This window comes from Diplotaxodon limnothrissa, linkage group LG11 (assembly GCF_057381915.1).
Source record: "Diplotaxodon limnothrissa isolate DT_005_m linkage group LG11, D_limnothrissa_male_GT1.1, whole genome shotgun sequence".
Taxonomy (NCBI): domain Eukaryota; kingdom Metazoa; phylum Chordata; class Actinopteri; order Cichliformes; family Cichlidae; genus Diplotaxodon; species Diplotaxodon limnothrissa.
This window is the reverse complement of record NC_140606.1, coordinates 3,440,535-3,461,549: the sequence shown is the minus strand read 5'-3', so window position 1 is coordinate 3,461,549 and position 21,015 is coordinate 3,440,535. Positions and strand designations below refer to the sequence as shown.

The 21,015-nt window shown below is 44.4% G+C and overlaps 1 protein-coding gene across 1 annotated transcript in view; it reads left to right on the top strand.

Moving 5' to 3' along the window:
- znrf2b (zinc and ring finger 2b) overlaps positions 1–19,278 on the top strand; it is a 51,743-nt gene extending 32,465 nt beyond the window's left edge. Inside the window, exons 2-5 of the mRNA XM_085366112.1 lie at positions 1,356–1,451; positions 14,869–14,974; positions 16,794–16,867; positions 16,942–19,278. Of these exons, the coding sequence (XP_085222238.1) occupies positions 1,356–1,451; positions 14,869–14,974; positions 16,794–16,851 (260 nt within the window). The 3' untranslated portion in view covers positions 16,852–16,867; positions 16,942–19,278. The remainder of the gene's footprint in view (positions 1–1,355; positions 1,452–14,868; positions 14,975–16,793; positions 16,868–16,941) is intronic.
- The last annotated feature ends 1,737 nt before the right edge of the window (positions 19,279–21,015 follow it).

Here is a 21,015-nt window from a genome sequence, read left to right as displayed (position 1 = left end):
TTCTTTGATTCTGCACCATCTTATCTCATGGTGCCATGTGATATTACACAGAAGTTTAGCCAATCTTCAGTTGAACTTCCGTTGGTGTTACATTCACACTGGGGGAAACAGAGCAGGGCTGCAAGTCCAGCACAGCTTTAGCTTTTCTCTCACCTTGCTGCCCTTTTTTTACAAATTACAAATGCCGTCGTCACATGTGAAAGCCACAGTTTAAACTGAGAATAGATATTTAGGGCTACTTAATAATTAAACAATCTCGTATCGTAAATGGGCTGATTCTTATAAAGCGCTTTTCTACTCTACTCAAAGCACTGTATACAACATGCCTCATTCACCCAATCACACAAAGTGACGCAAAGCAACTCTTTCCTCGTGTACATCCTTTAATCTCACACTCAAATGTCTTCGGTGCATGGCTCAAACAAACAATTGGCCTCGCTATTTCAAATAGTGTTTTGTTCCATCAATATTATGATTATTATTATTATTATTATTATTATTAAGTGGGGGTTATTACTGAAATACATGTGTGGCTCTTGCGACTCATTTATCTGTTGAGTTATCACCTACAGTAACTGTGCTTTTCTCCTGAGCTCTAAATAGCATTTCTGTTCCTCTCAGCTTACCGCTTTAGTGTTCGCGCCAGGAAACTTCAGTCTTATCAAACCTTTGTTTCTGTTTTCAGAGAAAGATAAACAGCACTCATACATCCACAATATGATGCTGCAGCATTCTGGTACCGCAACTGAAAAGCAATAACAAGAAAAAAACAGGTCACTCCCACAACTCAGTATTATTACTGTGTTTGTAAAGGATGGCCTTTAAATATCTGTAAAAGTCTAACAGTGATGTCTGTATGTCTGTGCAATAATTTAGGTTGGACTAAATCCTGGGTGGGAGCAGTGATGTAATGAAAACTAGCAGTCTGTGCACAGAAATAAATCAAATGTATGAAACTATATGTCACTGCTGAAAGATTACAACCCCCTCTTTAATAATCAGGTGCACCGACCATCACAGTGTGCTCTAACACACTGGTCATCTAGTGCAGAAACGTGTCTGGTGATGCGTTATTAGGTGAAATCTTCTGCTAGTGCAGGTTTCTTTGCAGTAAAGTCAAGAACTGGCTGTAGCAATGCATTCTACCCAGTCTGGGCAGAAAAAGAGTGTTCGCAGTCTCTTTCACAGCACTGGGCAAAGTGGAAATGAAATGCAACAACACATCACCAACTTGTGCTGAGTGAGGAGAGAAGAAAAGACTCAGTGTTTGCCACTTTAATGCTGTTGCACATTCGTTTTTTCTCATCTTCCACCTTCCATGTTTTACTCACTGCTGGTGTCTTTCTCTCTTCCAGGCTTCAAGTGCCCTGTGTGCTCCAAGTTTTTGGCCTCAGATGAGATGGATCTTCACCTTGTGTTGTGTTTAACTAAACCCAGAGTGACATACAATGGTAGGACTTCCTTTATTGCCTTTACAACATATACTAGCATTTGAAAGTATGCTGTAGCTGAATGCAAAATTCCCCTAGATAAGAAGAACAAGCAGTTATGAAGGGTCTAAGTCAGGGGTGTCCAACTCCAGGCCTCAAGGGCCGGTGTCCTGCAGGTTTTAGATCTCACCCTGGGTCAGCACTCCTGAGTCAAAAGATTAGTTCATTACCAGGCCTCTGGAGAACTTCAAGACATGTTGAGGAGGTGATTTAGCCATTTAGATCAGCTGTGTTGGATCAAGGACAAATCCAAAAGGCTGCCTGCCCAGAAATGGGATGGGTCTACTAAGAACAAGGGTGTCCAACTCCAGGCCTCGAGGGCCGGTGTCCTGCAGGTTTTAGATGTGTCCTTGATCCAACACAGCTGATCTAAATGGCTAAATCACCTCCTCAACATGTCTTGAAGTTCTCCAGAGGCCTGGGAATGAACTAATCTTTTGACTCAGGAGTGCTGACCCAGGGTGAGATCTAAAACCTGCAGGACACCGGCCTGTGAGGCCTGGAGTTGGACACCCTTGTTCTTAGTAGACACATCCCATTTCTGGGCAGGCAGCCTTTTGGATTTCACACTGGAGTTTCAGCACACAAAACCGTCGTATCAAAACATGTATTTGCTCTGCAGTGAGTGTTTAGGCCATTTTATAGAATCTCATGGCTACCTTCAATGTACAGGCAAAATAAGGGGAAATCTGAAAGTAGACAAAAGTGCCTTGAACTGAATTTAACCATGCCTGTTTGTTGTGTAGTTACAGCAGATTCTGTGTGTTAAATGACTCCCACGTCCAAGTTCCCTGTGCGTGTTTGAGCTCCTCGTTTAACGTCTGAGGCTGAGCCCAGTTTTTCAGCCTCTGCCACATTCTGTTTCTACCTAGAGCTCAGTATAATAGATGATCTATGGCCTCATGAGTATTTTAGAAGATGCAAGTAGGCACCATGATTTTACCTGCTGGTCAGTGAAGACCTGTTTTTAAAGCCTTGACCTGAGCGTTATCAGCCGTCTCGGTGTTTTGACAGCAGATATAATGACTAAGGAGTGGCTCTGACTGTGACACTGACAAAGCACGCTCACTGCCTAACACCTTTTGACAACTTAGCAGCCAACTTACCGTACCGGATCATTCTACTGTCTGCAAGCACGTGCAGAGGGGGGGGCTAGAGGGGCTTGAGCACCCGCCCCTTTCCCGATGGGTGCCCAAAGTGCCCTTTTGTTGAGGCAACTTTTTTAAAAATAATTTATTTATTTTTTTATGTGTGTGTGTGTGCGTGCGGAGTCCTGTCTGTGCCCCTCAACAATAATATTTAACTAGTAATCACAGTTTTGCTAAATAAAAGGATCTGGCTTGCATCAGTCACATGATCACATTTAACCAATGATCGCCCTCGACGGCAGAACGCGCTGGTTACGAGCCGGGAACGAGCTCACAAAGAGCACGCGCATTTTTAGCGGTCCGGAGCTGTAGGAGAAACACAAGTTAACTCAGAGACACAGAGTGATGCGACAAAACCAGTAAGTAGGTGCACAGCGTGCACTGTAGTGTATAGCACCCAGGAGTATCAGCTTATTACGTACACGTTGGTAAGATGTCTTGTTGCAACTGACGAACTGAAACAAACGAGCGTGTGTGCAACAGCGCGACAAACATTACCTGTCCTTTTATTAACTGCACAAGTAGTGCTGGTCACAGCTGCTGGCTACCTGTGTAAGGCTGTCATGGGTCTGTAGCTCTGTCACCGTTTCAGGGAACATATTTAGTTTTAAAGGAAGTTTCCGGGCTTTTCCTGCCTTTCTGGAGGGATTATATTTCACTAAAAACGATCTAATATGCATGTCCACATAATTATGCATTATTATAATATTTTAAAAAACACACTCTGTATTTTAAAGAAAATACATTAAGAAGCAGATTATATTAGATTTATATTTTAAATAAGACAAAAGTTGGATTTTACAGCAGTAAAATGATTGTATCGCTACAGTTTAAACATGTAATAAGCTTTGCCCTGCACAGAGTGGATAGTGAAACAAATGGAATCATCATAATGACATTATTTCATATTTATTTCTTCCCCCCTCCTCATTGCTCATTGCTGAAGAAGGTCTAAAATGTCACTGTGTGTGCGTGCATGTGTGTGTTTTATTTAGATGGATTTTAAAAAAAATATTACTCATGATATAACATTGTCCAGACATGCCTGGTAAGGACATGAGGAGGAAACAGCAGGAGCTGTGTGAGGCTACTAAAGGCAGGGCTATAACATTTTTCTGTCATCATTTTATTATAGATTAAGTGCAGGAGTTGTTAGGTGTGGATAATTAGATTATAGTTTATTGCAATAGCAAGTTGTGCCTTGTTCTCAGATAGCAAGTGGAGAGTGATATATGAAATGATGGGATGGAAGGAAGAAGAGAAGCAAAGAGTGATTCACAGGCAGAGCCTAATTTATTTCTCACAGTTTTTTGTGTCCTTATGGTTCCAAGCGCTGTCACCAATCTTTGCACTTTGTTATTATCTCATGACACTTGTTTAATCAGCTACCATCTCTCCTATGGACTTTTTAATGTCTACAGTCTCAGATCAACACAGCCCTGCCCTCCAGCACTATCCACAGCAACCCCTCAACAGCAACATTGTACTGTGGCTGTAGCTCAGGTGGCAGAGCAGGTCAGCCACTAATCAGAAGGTCGGTGGTTCGATCCCAGGCTGCCTCCTGGCTGCATGCCAAATATCCTTGGGCAAGATACTAACCCCGTGTTTGCCTACTGGTGGTGGTCAGAGGGCCCGGTGGCGCCTGTGTCCGGCAGCCTCGCCTCTGTCAGTGCGCCCCAGGGCAGCTGTGGCTACAATGTAGCTGCCATCGCCTGTGTGTGGATGGGTGAATGACTGAATGTAGTGTAAAGCGCTTTGGGGTCCTATGGACTAGAAAAGCGCTATACAAATGCAGGCCATTTACCATGTACCCATCAGGTAAAACATCGGCGACGTTTGCTTTGCTTTATAATGACCATAAGCAACAAAAGTGAACTTCGTGTTCGAAGCACAGGCCGAGGGGGCGGTGTGGCAGCAATTTTTCACACCAGCCTATTAATCAACCAAAGACCCAGACAGACTTTTAATTCATTTGAAAGCCTGATGCTTAGCCTCGTCCACCCCAGCTGTGAAACTCAGAAACCAGTCTTACTTGTTATCATCTATCGTCCACCTGGGCCTTACACAGAGTTTCTGTCTGATTTCTCAGACTTTATATCTGATTTAGTTCTGAGCTCAGATAAAATAATTATTGTGGGTGATTTTAACATCCATGTAGATGCTAAAAATGACAGCCTCAACATGGCATTTAATCTGTTATTAGACTCAATTGGTTTCTCTCAAAATGTAAAAGAACCCACCCACCACTTTAATCACACTCTAGATCTTGTTTTAACATATGGCATAGAAACTGAACATTTAACAGTGTTTCCTGAAAACCCTCTCCTGTCTGATCATTTCCTGATAACATTTACATTTACAATAATTGATTACACAGCGGTGGAGAGTAGACTTTATCACAGTAGATGTCTTTCTGAAAGCGCTGTAACTAAGTTTAAGAATATAATCCACCCACTGTTATCATCTTCAATGCCCTGTACCAACACATAGCAGAGCAGCTATCTGAACGCTACACGTGCTGATGCAACACCTCTCTACTAGCTTCTCATCACTCGTGAATAAGATCCAGAGATTCTTAAAGTTACAGTGCGTAAAATGTCACCACTAGATGTCAGTAGACTGCAGATTCAGTAAACTGAATTCTGTTTTCTTACCTCTCACAATTCAAGTGCATAAGCCTAGCTGAGGTGGCCGCTTATAAGATGTCACTTTTCCACCCCATAGATAAAAAAAACAAGAGTTCCTGCAGCCTGATTCTTGCTTTGACTTCTAATGATCATGTACATAAATGTGTATTAAACTAACTGTACCAAACCAAAATAGAGCTGTCAGACTGAAATAACTAAAAGAACCTAACTGAAGTTATGTGAGCTTAATAACGTCACTCTCTTCCTTCCAGAAGGCTTATAATTATCCTCAAGATGATCATCAGTATAACGTTAAAAAAAACTTTTATATGAATTAGCCAGTCAGCTCCCTGCTTATGTAACAGGTTCTTCCTCCTGCAGTCTGAGAAATTTAGTATAATCTTCATGTAATATTTCCCAAACTACATAGCTGTGGTTGCCTGAGGGCTGCTTCTCCTTGCATTTAGCAGAGATCTCTTCTGTATTTAAGGATATCACAGCCACAGTTAGTGTGGCTGGGGGAAATGTTTCGTTGTTTCCTCTGCTAAACATGAGTATGGGCTTGTAAAATACTCCCCACAGTGAAGTTACAGGAAGCTACGAGATGCAGTCATGTTTCCCTGCAGATTTGACAGATGTGCTCTGCTGCCACTGTCAGCAAATGGTGATCTGTTTTGATAGATTTCTTAATTTGGTTTTCTGAGCTGAGAGGATCTTATTACTGTTCCAAAATAAACATGAAAACTCACTTTATGTAATAGCATTGCCTACATTTAAATGATCATTTAATCGCTTAACCCAGAGGTTCCCAAAGTGTGGGGCCCGCCCCCTAGGGTGGGCGCAGAGCCATTGCAGGGGGGGCACGGTATGAAAATTTAAAAAACGCATTAGGTTGTGTAAAATGCTTGGACACTGCTAGCATCATGGACAGGTTTTTGACGGGGCTCCCACACAAACGCAAAGCAGGAGATGAAGCATCGCCAAATATGTTTCCAAACCAACTTCCTTCCAAGCCAAAGACTAGAAAATATGATGAAGCAAATCTTCCCTTTGGCTTCACCTGCACAAGAACATTTTTCTTGTAAAACAAAAGGGGGCCTAGCAAAAAAGGTTTGGGAACCACTGACTTAACCTCTAGTTCACTTCAGTTTTTTTATATAGCACCATTTGACAACCAGTGTGAATGGTGTTTGCCTCTGTGTGTTAGCCCAGCAACAGAATACAAAATAAAGAGGAACGATGGAAATATGTGGCTTGGAGGTCGGAGGTCAGCTCTTACTGTCTTACTGGGGGTGGCTGTAGCTCAGGTGGCAGAGCAGGTCAGCCACTAATCAGAAGGTCGGTGGTTCGATCCCAGGCTGCCTCCTGGCTGCATGCCAAATATCCTTGGGCAAGATACTAACCTTGTTTGCCTACTGGTGGTGGTCAGAGGGCCCGGTGGCGCCTGTGTCCGGCAGCCTCGCCTCTGTCAGTGCGCCCCAGGGCAGCTGTGGCTACAATGTAGCTGCCATCGCCTGTGTGTGGATGGGTGAATGACTGAATGTAGTGTAAAGCGCTTTGGGGTCCTATGGACTAGAAAAGCGCTATACAAATACAGGCCATGCAGGCCATTTACTGTCATTATGTCAAAAAGTCCTTGGGCAAAATACCGAACCCCAATGCATCCATTAGAGATAGAAAGTTCTTAAATAAATAACAACTTAAGAACTGAATGGCTTCATGACTGCTTCATAGAAGGCACTAATGAGGCTTGTAGTGAAGCATGCACAGCTAAGAGTTGATAGGCACTATAAAAATACCAGTAAAAAGAAACCCATAGGAGTGGATCATGGGAATCCACAAAAAAAACTCTGCCCCCCCCCATGATGCAAAGCCAGTGCTGTTTAAAATGTCAATAAAAACAAAATGCAATGATTTGCATAAATGAAATGTTATACTGTAGGGCTGTTCCATATAACGATATATATCGGATGACGATATAAAAACGTCTATCGTTTCATTTTACGCTTCAGCTTTTTTACACATTGTTTGTTTCGTGGTGTCGCAAAATAAACTGTTTACGGCAATATTTGTTCATGGTTTTGATGTCACTGTAGTGGTTATATTAATTTCTTAAAGTTCTCTCTTTCTCTTATATTTAATAAAACCACACCACGGACGGACAAGCGCCTGTTTTTTATGTGTTGTGGTTAGCAACCACGACGGTAACACCATCGCGTGTCCGCATGTTTATGTTCCACATAAACCTTTCACAATAAAGCTCAAGATCCTGCTGAGACTTTTCAAAATAAACCGAATCACGTGAAAGATGCAGATTATTTACGGATGAGAATTAAAAAAGCCGCTAGGTGCTAAAAAATAAAGCTTAGACTCAAACGTTAGAACAGGCTTTCCCCCGCAGCACGCCGTGTAATAAATACTCACAAAGAAAACGGCGCCGTTACAACTTATGTCTAAATATGTATCGTTTCATGCATCGGTTAAAACTCGACTCCAGCTACACGACGCACAGCTGGAAACACTTCACGCAGGTCGAGCTGCCCGAGATTCACAGAGTTTACAGAAAATGTTACATTTCTGTGATTTATATCGTTATCGGACGATAGATGTCTCATATCGGGATATGAGACTTTAGTCATATCGCACAGCCCTATTATACTTTGAGAGACTACAGATTACAGATTACATGCCCTAAAATGTATTTTGTAACGTATTCCGTTACGTTACTCAACAAGAGTAACGTATTCTGAATACTTTGGATTACTTAACATATTATCATGCTTTTTACAGCTACATGAATGTACTATTGCTGTGTGATCTATTAGTATTACTGAAGGTTACTCTCCATACCAACACCAACTAATGTTTAAATCTTAATATATATGAGTAACAGTAGGTGCACATTAGGTAAGGCTGCACTTTTTGCAGCGATCTCGTATAGAAACTATTCAGCGCGTATATAAAACAGGTCCGCGGCTCCGAACCGTAGTATGGGGACCTCTGGCTGATACGTCGGGTTCATGTCGGGCTCGCAGCTGAAAACTAGCTTTACTTTGTTGTCTGGCTCAACTTTGCTAGCGAGAGACAGAGAGAGGCGTTGAAAGGCTGCTGCAACCAAACTTATTGTTTCAGAGGAAAACATGAACACAGCGTACAGTCGAGTCTTAACAGCTTACTTACAGCTGGGCTCGTCAGGCTCTCTTCTTGGCTGCAGTGGTTATTATTATATTTACATGCTTCCAGCTCCCGTTTCTGCTCCGTGACAGCTCGTACTTTTCCTTTCTCTCCCTCCTCGCTCACAGACACATCACGGGTATGGCAGTCCATCCTCCCTGCAGCACCGACTACACCGCCCATCAGGCTACATGCTTTAGGGCGATGCCTGTAACACTCTGCTATTGCCTTCATATTAAATAATTTTTGTGAACACAACCCACCGCCGTCTTTTGCTACTCAGGTTAAACACGATATATGAGTCACTTAGATAACTTAAAAATGTTATTGTTTGGCTTTTTTCAGTCTTTTATTTGTTCCTGAGTAAATCGGTTTGGCTGAGATTTGACTTGATTGAGACTTCTGAGTTATTTTTGTTTCATGCAAAATCAGAAGTTAATCACGCAGACTGTTCTGTGATCTGCCGCCCTGGCTGTATGCATGTGCATCGTGGTCGTGAGCAAGTCTGTCCCAGCCCTAACGCCTAAGTGTAGTGAGAGCAGCAGGGATCGTGTCTGTTTTATAAGAGCATTCTTCTTACACACAACAAAACCTCATCTCGTACTCGTTTCACAGCATGGATGACCCACTTTCATTTCCTGATTCAGGATCCTGACAGTAGTGACGTTTAACATGCATCAAGCGCAGTGAGCGTAGTGCAGCAGCATCTCTGGTGTGTTCATGCCATGTCTTTGTTTGACAAAGGCCTGTTTCTCACTTCTTCTCTCTCTAAGTCTGAACACATTTCAGCTCATACCAACACTGCTCGGTGTTTCCCTTTCAGCTGAGTGCTTTCAGGCCAAGTTGAGTTCCTCTTTGAGTAAGCCCACTTCCTGTTCTGCTGGGACTGATTCCTCTCTGTCTTCCTGTCTCTCAGTCATGTGATGGTCCCTGTCTGAGCAGACTGCTGCAATATGGAGAACACTGTCAGCTAACGCAGGAATGCAAACAATGAACACGATCTGTCTTTGTTCCTACAGCCATGCGTCCATGCACCCGTCTTCTTCCATTGATCCAAAGTTGGGTTCAAAATGCAGCAGGGTATTCCAGACGATCACTCGCTCTCAGGAAGTGGAGATCTCGAAGCATTCCCAGGCCAGATAAGATATATAATCTCTCCACTGGGATCTTTTTCCAGTGGAAGGTGCCAGAAAAATGGTGATGAAGCTGCGAGGTGATCTACTGGGATACTGTGAGACGGGGCCTGGTTGTTGCTCACTGCTGTTTTCTGTTAGCTGGTGGCATCGCCTGGTGCGTTTAGGAGATCGCTGCATAGAGTCACAACAAGCTGCCTTTTTAGGCACTAACATGGCTCTTGCTTTCAGACATGCCCAAGCTTGTCTCGTTGCACCGACAGGGGAAAGTAAATGCATGGTGTTGCTATAGCAGTGATATTCTATTATGACATTTTTATACGATGTTAAAATGATCACAGTGTGATAGGCACGGTCTAAAGCCTGAGCAGGGAATATTTTAATGTTGTGACATTACACGTGTATCAAAAAGTAAAGAAAAGCAAAGCAGCTCTGCTAAGCTTGCCATGTTTCTTATTACCCTGTGTGGTTTTGTCTCAGTGATCACAGCCGCTCCCTGCTGTTTGTGGCCTTTCTAGGAAAATAATAAGCCGTTCAGGTCTTTCCACTCTTACCACACACTCACACACAGTCACATGACTGTGAAGATCTGTAATCAGCATGTTTATATTCCTTTCAGTTGTTTGCTTTTGGTCGCTCAAGGACAACCCTTCATTATGTCACACACACTCACAAACACACACGAGCAGGTGCAGGTAACGATAGTGTAACCAGTCTGTTCTCTGATGCTGTGAGTGTGTCTTTGTGAAAGCAGCAGCACAGCAGAGACAGAGTAAAGGTGAAGGCCTCGTGTCACTGCACGCTGGGGTTTGGCCTTGAACTGCTATTTATTTTCACACACATGCACACAGACCTGTGCTCCCTAAATGTATGTGGCGCTGCTTCGAGACATGGACGCACAAGCACAGCAGCTGTTGCATGTTTATAAGATGACAGGTGCGGCTTGGCTGAAGCCGGCGATGCTCCGTTGACCTCGGTCCTGGTTTCTAACCTGCTGTGAGACAGACTGATGACGCTGTCAGAGAAAGTGCTCGTAGGCATGGGCCATATGATATTATTCACATCATATACTTCTATCATCATGTGCTGTTTCATGGCACAAACATGTCACCCCATTAAGCAGTGGATTGCGCTCACGTGGGTCATGCAGCACAAAGTTATTTAAGTTGTGAAGGTGAAGGCAAATCTGTCTGGAAGCGTTACAGACGAAGATTTAAACCCCAAAAGAGCAGCTACTTCCCTGTTTGGGAAATGATTTTGGATATCAAAGCAGGTACAGAACAGAACACTATACCTCAGTCTGACTGTGCACTATATTAACAGCAGGTGGGAGCTGTGCGCCTCAAACCGTGAGACCAGCTACTTTCCCGAGGATCACACATTTTAGATTCGGTAGTGGATTTTATTTTGTAGAAACCGGTGGTTCGGGCCTCTGACTAGGATGCCTCCAGGTCCCACAGGGAGGATGCCCCGGGGCAGACCCAGGGCACGCTGCAGAGATGGCCTGGGAACACCGTGGTGTTCCCCCGGACAAGCTGGAGGAGTTGGCTGGAGAGAGGGAGGTCTGAGCTTCTCTGCTTAGGCTGCTGCCCCCGTGACCCGGTGCGGATAAGCAGAAGATGGATGGATTTTATTTTGTAATACTATTTATGTTTTATGCTGACTTTTTCAATTCAAAGAACAGAGGGAGAATTTTTATTTTCATACTTGAATACACTGCTGAATAAACTATTCCACTAAAAGTTACATGTGTCATATATATTTTTTAAGTTTTTATCAAATATTTCAAGGCAGCCTGTTGTGTTTATGCTGTCGAATTAATAACACCCAAATTTATTGTGAGAATCCTCTGAAATATCGTGATGTTATGTTTGGCACATATCCCTGTCGCTAGCTGCTCGTTCTAAACTCCCGACAGACAGAAGCTGCAGCTCAGAGGTGCAGTGAAAGCTGCTCTGTTGATCACCTCCTCTTGTCCAAGGCCTTGCCACGGCGGATGGATCTGCGTATTTGATTTGGCACAGATTTTACTCTGCGTGCCCTTCCTCACACAGCTCTCTTGTTTATCTGGGTTTGTGTTTCCTCACAGTCTCAAACTGGGGATCTTGTGCATGTTAGAGGGGGAAACTATCCTCGGAGGCTAAAGTGTTTTTCGTGTCTTGTTTTAGCTGTTTTGCCCTAATGCTTTTTAATGCATTTTAACCCTGTGGAGACCCACTCTCTGTAGGAGCCACTCTTGAGTGGCACTAAAGGAACTGCGCTGTGTTCTGTGTCTGCGACGGCTCATGTTTTAGCTCTAGAGATTTCCCCTTGGTAATAGCACGGTGGCTGCCTCCAACCTTTAGATACAGTCTGTGGTTCATCCTAGTGTGCAAACCAATATTAAGACAATAGACAGTTCTGCAGTTAAAGACGTTAATGCTGGAGGAGGAAGAGCTGGAAGGAACGTTTTGACTTCTTTGCAAAGGGTATGTCTGCAGTTAGGGCTGGGCCATATCATACCGTTCACGGTAACACCGGTATAATGTTGGGCAACGATAAGAAAATGAAATATGGCGATAGAATATGGGTAAAACGCGCATGCGCAGTGCCTTTGTTTTCATATGCACATGGCGGAAAAAGCATGGCGGCGAATGAGAAGGGAGAAAGCGGATCGTTGAATGAATCCATGAACCAGAACTGGTTTGTAAAAATGCTGCAGCTTCACTGGTGTGGAACTGGTTTAGCTTTCGTCCCTCAGATACACAACAAAGCACTATTTTTGGTAGCGCATGCTAGCGGGCCGTCGTTATTACCGCGTTGTTTGGAAAATACGGCGCACTTAAAATCAATCCTTTGATTTTTCTGAAAATCAACAGCGCCCCTTATAATCCCGTGTGCCTTATGTATGAACTCTGGTTGTGTTTACTGACCTCGAAACCATTTTATGTGCACGGCGCTCAGAAATCTGTCAGATGTTTCAGTACGACTTTGCTGAGCTACGAAGCCGCACCGCTTGATGGATTGTCGGAGCATTACGGCTATCGTAGGCGGAGCCTCGCGGAGTGATACGTACTGTGTTTCAACATAATATTACCGTGTTGTGTGTGTTTAACCTCTTTAAGTTTTGTGGATATTATACATGGTTATGCTGAGGATGTGTCGGCCAGTTTCCACTGGAAATGCCTTTTGGTTAAACTGTCAGCGAGGAGTTTGCATTTGCACTGTTACGTTTTTATATAACTTTAATGCACATAAAAAACAGCTGCTTGTTTAAGTGAAAATACATTGATGGATTTTGCACTAATAAAGTTGAGGAGTTGTAAAGTATTTTGTGTCAATTATATCGTCACTTATATCGTCATCACAAATTTTCAAATGTATATCGTGATAAATATTTTTGGTCACATCGCCCTGCTCTATCAGCAGTAAATGGAATATGACATGAAGGGCAGCTGTTTTGGGGTCGTGTGCATCACAGTCCCAGGGGCATGGTAACAACAGATTACTGGTTTTGATTCGACACGGTGTGCAGATTTTGCCCCTCACCTGTAAAGGCCTGGTGGGGTATTAATGTGAGCTCATTGGGTGGAAACCATCTTTGTGAACATCATAACTTAGGAACAAGGTGACGTGGGATTTTCACATTGAAACCATAGTTGCATCTACTAAACGAGTTCAAATATCAGTTGTCTGAAAATGCAGGATGTCCGACAACTCAAAAAGACATCATCTCATCCTCTAGGATTTTCACATTGATTCAATAAGGTCATCTGCCAGGAGTCTGAGAGGGAGAACTGACAGCTACCAGCATTTTGATTTTAGTTTCTCATGCTCGCCCACACTCTTTTGCGTGCGTATGCAGAATTGACAAACATACATGTGGATGCACAGACAGACAGCAGCCTCACGGATGGGGCAGGACAGAGGCCCTCTGCAGCTGAAGCAAACATCATCTGCATGAGTATTACAAACCTCTCACTGACTGGCTGCCCGGCCCAGACTGTCAGTGTGTTAAAGATGCTTTTGCCCTCAGCTGAGCTGGATGCCATGTGCTGCTGCCCATAATAACAGGCTTTTGCAGGCCTATGTGGGTTAATCCACTGTTACATAAGGCCAATCCTAATGACTGCGTGTTTTGCTGCAGGTGATGGGTTTAATGGTGCACATGCTGAGTTCCACTCTAGAGCCGGACCCATGCTATTCATAGCATGAACACACACACAGTAACCTCGCACACTGTAAGGAGCGCTGAGCAGAGGTGGAGGCTATCCGGCAGCCTCCTACCCACAGTACAAAACTGAGTGTGGAAACACTGATAGATAAAGATTTAAATGCTTCTGACAAAGTCGTGCTGCATTCAGGGAAATCTAGAAATTTCAGCTGCTTGAACAGTATGACTTTAGCTCTCTACACATCACGATCATCCAGAACAGCCTGCAACACACATCCTAATCACGTTGCCTCTGATTGCCACCAAAAACCCTTCTCATGTGTTTGCGTTCCCGTATTTCTTGTGTCAAGATCTTAAAAGTTTTAAAGGAATACATGGAGTGACCTCATGGACGATGCGTTTGTACGTTATATAAATCAGGCAACGCTTCAGTTCAAACAGGTCATGAAGTCGAGCTCCACGCAGTCCCGGCAGATCAGCTGATCCCAGAGCCTGCCCATATCAGCTGATCCCCTCCTGCGTAAACCTCACACAGGTTGGGCTTTTTAAGCCGTTTTAGCCTACCAGGAGTTGTTGCATATCTGCAAGCCACTTTGCAGCCCAGCTCCACCTCTTTCAATGCTGTCAGTAATAATATCATTACCGCTGATGCCTGCTGTGTTCTGTGCTGAGATCTTCTTACAGGGAGGACAGGACAGAGCTGCGTTTCCCAAAACACAACGGTCCTGACTGAGATATAAGAGTAGCACCGTGCACACCTAGTAAACAGAAACACTGAAATGTGTCCCCACTGTCGGTATCTCTGAACAGTTTTGTCAGGATGACCTTTTTTTATGTAAATATAATTGTTGAACTGTCAAAACCAGTATGGACATGTGTGGGTGCGCTGTAATACTAACGTACAGTACAACAGAAACCTGCACGCCGTCTCTGCTTTTACACTCACGCAACCACTAATTAAGAAAGATCACATGGTCACTTTGGTTTAAACACACTAGATTTTACTGCAGCTCTGTTTTGCCAACAGAGGCTGTGTGTTGTGTTATGAGTCATCCTATAATCCCAATCGTGTGTGTGTGTGTGTGTGTGTGTGTGTGTGTGTGTGTGTGTGTGTGTGTGTGTGTGTGTGTGTGTGTGTTCCAGAGGATGTCCTGCCTCGGGATGCAGGAGAATGTGCCATCTGCCTGGAGGAGCTGCAACAGGGAGACACCATCGCTCGCCTGCCCTGCCTCTGCATCTACCATAAAGGGTTAGAACCTCGTTTGTTTTCCTTTTCATCTAATAGTACAGTAGCAGTATAGTGGTCCCAGCTGAGGTGTGGCCTTAGCGACACAGTTCAGTCCCAGGAAGTCTTTTTAAGGAAATACAAGCTTGCTTCAGCCACTTCACTGTCTGCATTTCCATCACAGTGACGACTTGTGAAGATTAGGCAAAGAAATGCTGGGATGTTCTTATTGATCTTACCGATTCCAGTCTCACGCTCATATCTGGCTGCAATGAACAAACCCTCTTTAGTTCCCTCCCTAAAAGTGTTCCTGTGCTGAGATCAGTCAGAGAGGCGGTAAAACAGAAGAGCGAGCACTCCTAACTTTGGAAGATACCCACTTGATTTGACTGCTGAAGCCTAAGCGAGCTTCAGAGGAGGGATGTGTTTTGCATAGTGGTGTGTGGCTCTTGTCACTCATCATGAAATGAGAGCAGCACGCAAACACGGCTATAACAGAAAGAGGAAGCAGCAGTGTCAGTTTAAACTGATGCAAAAATGAGGTTCAGGGTTAAAAAGAACAGTCATGCTGACAGCGAGGGACGAGCACTTGAGTCATGCACACTGTGGCGCTGTCACGTTATTTCACAGAGGGCCTAGATTGGGCTTAAAGTGGATTTATTGATATTACCTTCAGTATTTACTGAACTGGCCTGTCAGCTGGTATCAGCTCACTGTTTTAAAATCAACCCCACACTTTATCATGTCTTGGCTGCAGTTTTATAGCCACGTGGTAATTTTAGTCCTTCTTTAATAACTGAACATGAATCTGGCCTTTTCTGGCTGCTGCCCTTTCAGAGATGCTACAAACTTAAAGTGTAGACCAGCAGACACAGACATCCTTTGATATGACGGCACCCACACCACTGAACATTACTTCACCTTTGAGCTTTCAGTAGTTTCAGGCAAAGACTGTATTTAAAAGATGGACAAGTCTGACCTATGAATGCTAAAATGCTTTAAAGGCCAGCGATGGGTGACTCCTTCTCCGAGTTTGACCTCAGCAAACACTGCCCAGGTGACTTTATGGTCTCGGCTGGTAGTTTGAGGTCAGATTGTAGAAAACATGAGGTTCATTTTGTAAGTTATAGTCAGAAAGCAGGATAAACCGGGGAGCGCTCATTGGCTAATGAAATGCGAGGGTTGCATCAGCCTTCAAGGCCCCAAGAGCAGTGGTGAAAACCGTCAGCCTGAGGTTTTGAGGCTTCACTATCCAACAGGAAGTTTGTTTCAGCTGTTTTTCATATGAATGCTATCTGTGTTTGTAATGAACTGGACACAGCTGTTTGGTTCCTTTTAAAGTGTGGCTCTACATACATAAATACATGAGGATATTGTAAGTATGTAAAGCATGTTTGCTGATAGTTAATAATAATGTTTTGAATTCCAATCATTTGAAGGAGGAAAGTGTTTAACTGCTTTGTTCTTTCATTTTCGATACATTACATCAGACCCCACTGTGGTGCTCTGAAAGAGGAAACACGTGTGCTTTCTGTAGCCTGAGTGGGTCAAGTCCAACACGGTCCACTACATGTACATGTGACGAGACTACTGCACACCAGCAGGTGTCGCCAGACGCAGCAAAATGGACTTCATGAGCTCTACGAGGTTTACTTTATTAATGCCAGGGAGAAGGTGCACGGGTAAATGTTCCAGTGTTAACAATGCTTTGTACCACACGAACAAGTGAAAATAGCCGTAGGTGTAAAGTCTGATGAGGTGCATCGTGGCGGAATGACTCGGGCAGCATCGCTCTTCTCACGCTGTCTCACTGACTCCTCCCATCTTGTTTTCTCTCCTGCAGCTGTATCGACGAGTGGTTTGAGGTGAACAGGTCCTGTCCTGAGCATCCATCGGATTAAAGCTTTCATTGCACAGGTAAAATCCACATCCACAGACGTAAAGATGGTATTTTTTAAATGTCAGCATCTGGTTCTTTTCTGTGATTTCAGGAACATGAGACGTCCCCAGAGGGATCTGCAAAAATGAAATCCCTGGATTCAGGGACTCTGCTGGACTCTATGACCACTGTGATCAGTTAGCACCCTTCCTCCCACAACCCACCCACCCAATAATGTAGTACCACAGTGTGCCAAATGTCATTTAAGCAATCTTCAGGGATACAAACTTGTGTGTTTTATGTTTAAGTTGCACATCTACACTCAGCATCAGAGTTGACAGACTCCTCCAGCCCTGACGCTCGGGGCATCACCAGTATACACCAGTACACCAGTATGGAGGAGGAGGAGGGAGACTGTTGGCTGACGCGCTCCGACTCGCCCCCTCCCCTCCTCCGTCAGCATCAGTGTCTCCCAGTGCCTTGTTGTAGCGACGCTCGGCACGCAGCAGCCAGGACAGAGGGGAGTCCAGACTACGGCCGAGCCGGCTGTCCTCCACCCAACGCCCTACAACCCCCACCACCACCAGGACCATCTTACCACAACTGCCATTCTACCCGAGCAGGAGAAACAAGCCAGAGACGGCGTGTCTGCGTCTGCAGCTTCTCGCAGCTGACAGTGCTGCTGCAAAAACGGTGCCAGTCAACTGTGACTACTGTCAAACACTCAGTCATCAGTGCTTTTTAGACCCCGCCCACACAGGTACAGGAGCCCAGTCCATCACTCACCAGCCTAAACCCACTGCAGCACATTGCTGCTACTTCTCTGACACGATAAGTGTTGTGCATGCCAGAACAATGGGACACGACAGCATGTGGCAAAATGAGACTCAATTAAAAATCCACCCATCCTGTTTTTTAACTGCTTATCCGACTTCAGCCGCGTCCACACGGGGAGCAGTTCTTCCCCGTCCGAGTCTCTTCTTTCCCTCAAGTTAGCCCACATTCCTGGCTGGAAAAGGCTACAGCCCGACTTTTGGATACGTGGTTAAGAAAATGGATGGATGGAGATTTTAACCCTCTGCTAGTAAAGCTGGAGCTTCACTTTCAGACATCACGTTCACCTCCACAGACCAGACCCAACTTCATCAGGACCTGAAATACTTTGTCCCCACCAGCAGATGTCAGTCTGTAGTTTTCCAACAAAGCACCAGGATCTTGAGGTATAACATCCAGGCTGCCGTACACGTGGCTGCAAACGGCTCCAGTGCATGCTGCAGAACCTGCATGAACCTGCTTATTCAACACCAGGGTAAAGAGCACGTGAACAGAATATGTCTGGACATAAATAATGTCTCGTTCCATCATGGACGGGATCTGGTAACGAGACAATGTGGGAAAACCTTTCAAGACCTTCAGTTTTTAGCTTTGTGTTCCTTCCTGTAAAAATGAGCTTCAGTTTTTTTTTATCACTTCTGTCAGCTCGTGTTCATTTCTGCATCATAACCGTAGCAGCTGCAGGTAAACCGAGCCCTCACGGTACAGTGTTGCACCAGACTGAGACAGTTTACTTGTGAGGAGCTGCAGGACTATAAAGGTCCCAGGAAAGCAGTGAGCTCTGTGAAGCTTTTTCAGGCACTGACCGTCACACTGGGAGTCAGCAACTTGATCTCGATCCTGGCAAATGCAGCAGTCCAGGTGCTGAGGCTGAGGGAACGTAAGCTAAACAGAACTGGAGGGACTAACTGGACCTGTCTGTTTGGGGTTAGGTGTGCCTGAAGACCTCGCTGAGGAACCAGTCAAGTCCCTGATACTGATTTCACCAACAAGCTCACGCTCAGCCTTGGAGGACGAGCTAAGTTCAAACCCATCTACTGATCCAGGGCTTGTGTGGATCCCAAAGCTCCAAAACACCTGAAACTTATCATCCTTTTCCCTCAGTCTCTTTTGCCTGTGAAGACTAAATGCACCCCTTCCTGATTGCGCAGTCAGTCTGTGAGCGTTTGCTGGGGGTTGCAAAAAGGATGCTACACCAAAAACCTCCTTCCAGTTGCTCTGGTTGCGAGCAGATTGCCGTGGCCACCTTTAGATGATCGGTAAGTCGTTAGTGAATGTCTGAAGACAAGTCAGCGACCTCCATACAAACTGCGAGTGACCACAGCAGCAGCCTGTACCTCTCTGTGACCACTGACTACCACTACCACTCACCCACCAATCAGAGAACACACGTTTTTCTCTCGCAACACCAGGCAGCCACTCAGTGACCTCCAGGCTTCTGTGACTAGTTTCTCATCTTGTAATTATCATCATTAAATGAACAATATGCAGTTATAAGTGATATTTGGGATTTTCTTTTTATGCTTGAAATCATGCAGAAGCTGCATCGTGTTATGGAGGTGGAGACTGGCTACGAACCCGAGGTTTTTTTAAGATTTGTCATTTTGGTAATTGAACTTATTTACATAGTAAAGTGTTTGAAATCAAACATTAATATATTGTTTTAAATATGAGAATAATGGGAGACAGAAACATGTCTGTTTAGATGTGTGCCTTCTAGTCTGTAGAGACAGGATCCTTTTTGTTTTGCAGTTTCTGTAGTTGCTGCTCTCCACCACTGGGAGGCAGTGCGCTCTCACTTATGATCTTGATGTGCTTGACGTTATTTTTGAGATTTTTATCATGAAAGCAGGACATGAAAGGTTCCTGTGTCGTCTGTGATCTTAGAGACCGTGAGAAAATGATGGCGGTGCAGAGGGAGGGAAAATGGTTTTAATAGAATAACCATGGTTTACGTTTTATTATTGCTTTCCTACACATTCCTCAAACGCTCACTGATTTGTGCGAAGTCAACATTCATTTTGTGCTTATATAAATATGTAAAAAGAATCACAGGCAGCAGTTTGTTTGGTTTTTGTATCTCCCAAAAATGATTCAATGGCTGAAAAGATTTTATAATGATGTTTTTTATGATCATGCTAACTTTGCTTTTTATTGTGACTCTTGCTGCGTTCACCGTGTCTTCCATGACATGTAATGTGTGTGTTGGGGGGTGTATTCTGTGAAAGTATGACGTTTTTTAAGATGAAACACTGGACTCTGTGAAATGTAAACTTTTTACATCATTAAAAGTTTTCATGAGCAAATGACAGAAGTGCAGAACACACTGACCATTTTCACACGGTCCCTCACTGAACACACACACGTCTCGTGAGTCAGCTGGGAGTCGTTGTTGAATGTATTGAAGCTAGTGTGGTTCTCTGGTGGGCGTTTGGAGTTTTGGGATCCACCCCGGCGCACTCATGACTGCTGAATCGTCACACTGTATTCTGGAAATCGGACGGCCACACGGAGATTAACCGAGCCCGGTGACACGCTCCCTTCGCACAGTGCGTGGAGGCAGGATCGGTGCGTTTGTAGCGACAGAGCGACCACGTGGCTGCTTGATGGACATCTCACGGGGCTTTGACTGTACCGTCATCTCTCTCTCTGATCTGAATTCTGCAAGAGATTACAACCACTTTCCCCTGACTGATCATGCAGCTGATTCCTGTGAGCAGGTCCGCCTGTCTTTTCATTTCTGTCTGTGAATTTATGAGGAAATGTGCAACAAATCTGGCCTTAAAAGATGACTTTGACGTTTCACTCTCCTGTCCGTGTGGGTTTTTGTATTGCCATCATTTTGCAATAACACAGACACCTCTAATACCACAGTGGCTCTGACACCACGCTGAATCCTTGAACTTTTACGGGAAAGGCTGGCGTTAAATGAGAGCATGTTACGAGTGCAGTTAAATTATAGTTGCAACTCTGTAGCAAAACATTTCCAGAGCTTTCTGCCACGTGGCGCCGTCTTCCTCAGGAGATGACGTTATATCTGAGCTCAGTACGGGACTTTGGTTACATCAGCACACATCCAAAAACTACAGCTCCTGTAAATGTCACGGGAGGCTCGTTCCTGATCAGAGCCCACAGACCCACGCGTAAACACGCCTGGCGTTGCTTTACAGCTGGTACAAGAGCAAGCTGAGGAGTCAAAGTCACCAGCTGTCATTTCACCCATCGTCACTCGAAGTCACCCAGTGTCAGTGACCTTTCATACTCTGATGACACTTTAATCTCGATTCAGACTCTGTGGCTGTTTTCTGACGTTTCAGAAAGACCTCCACAGATAATTAAATAAGAGAAAAGT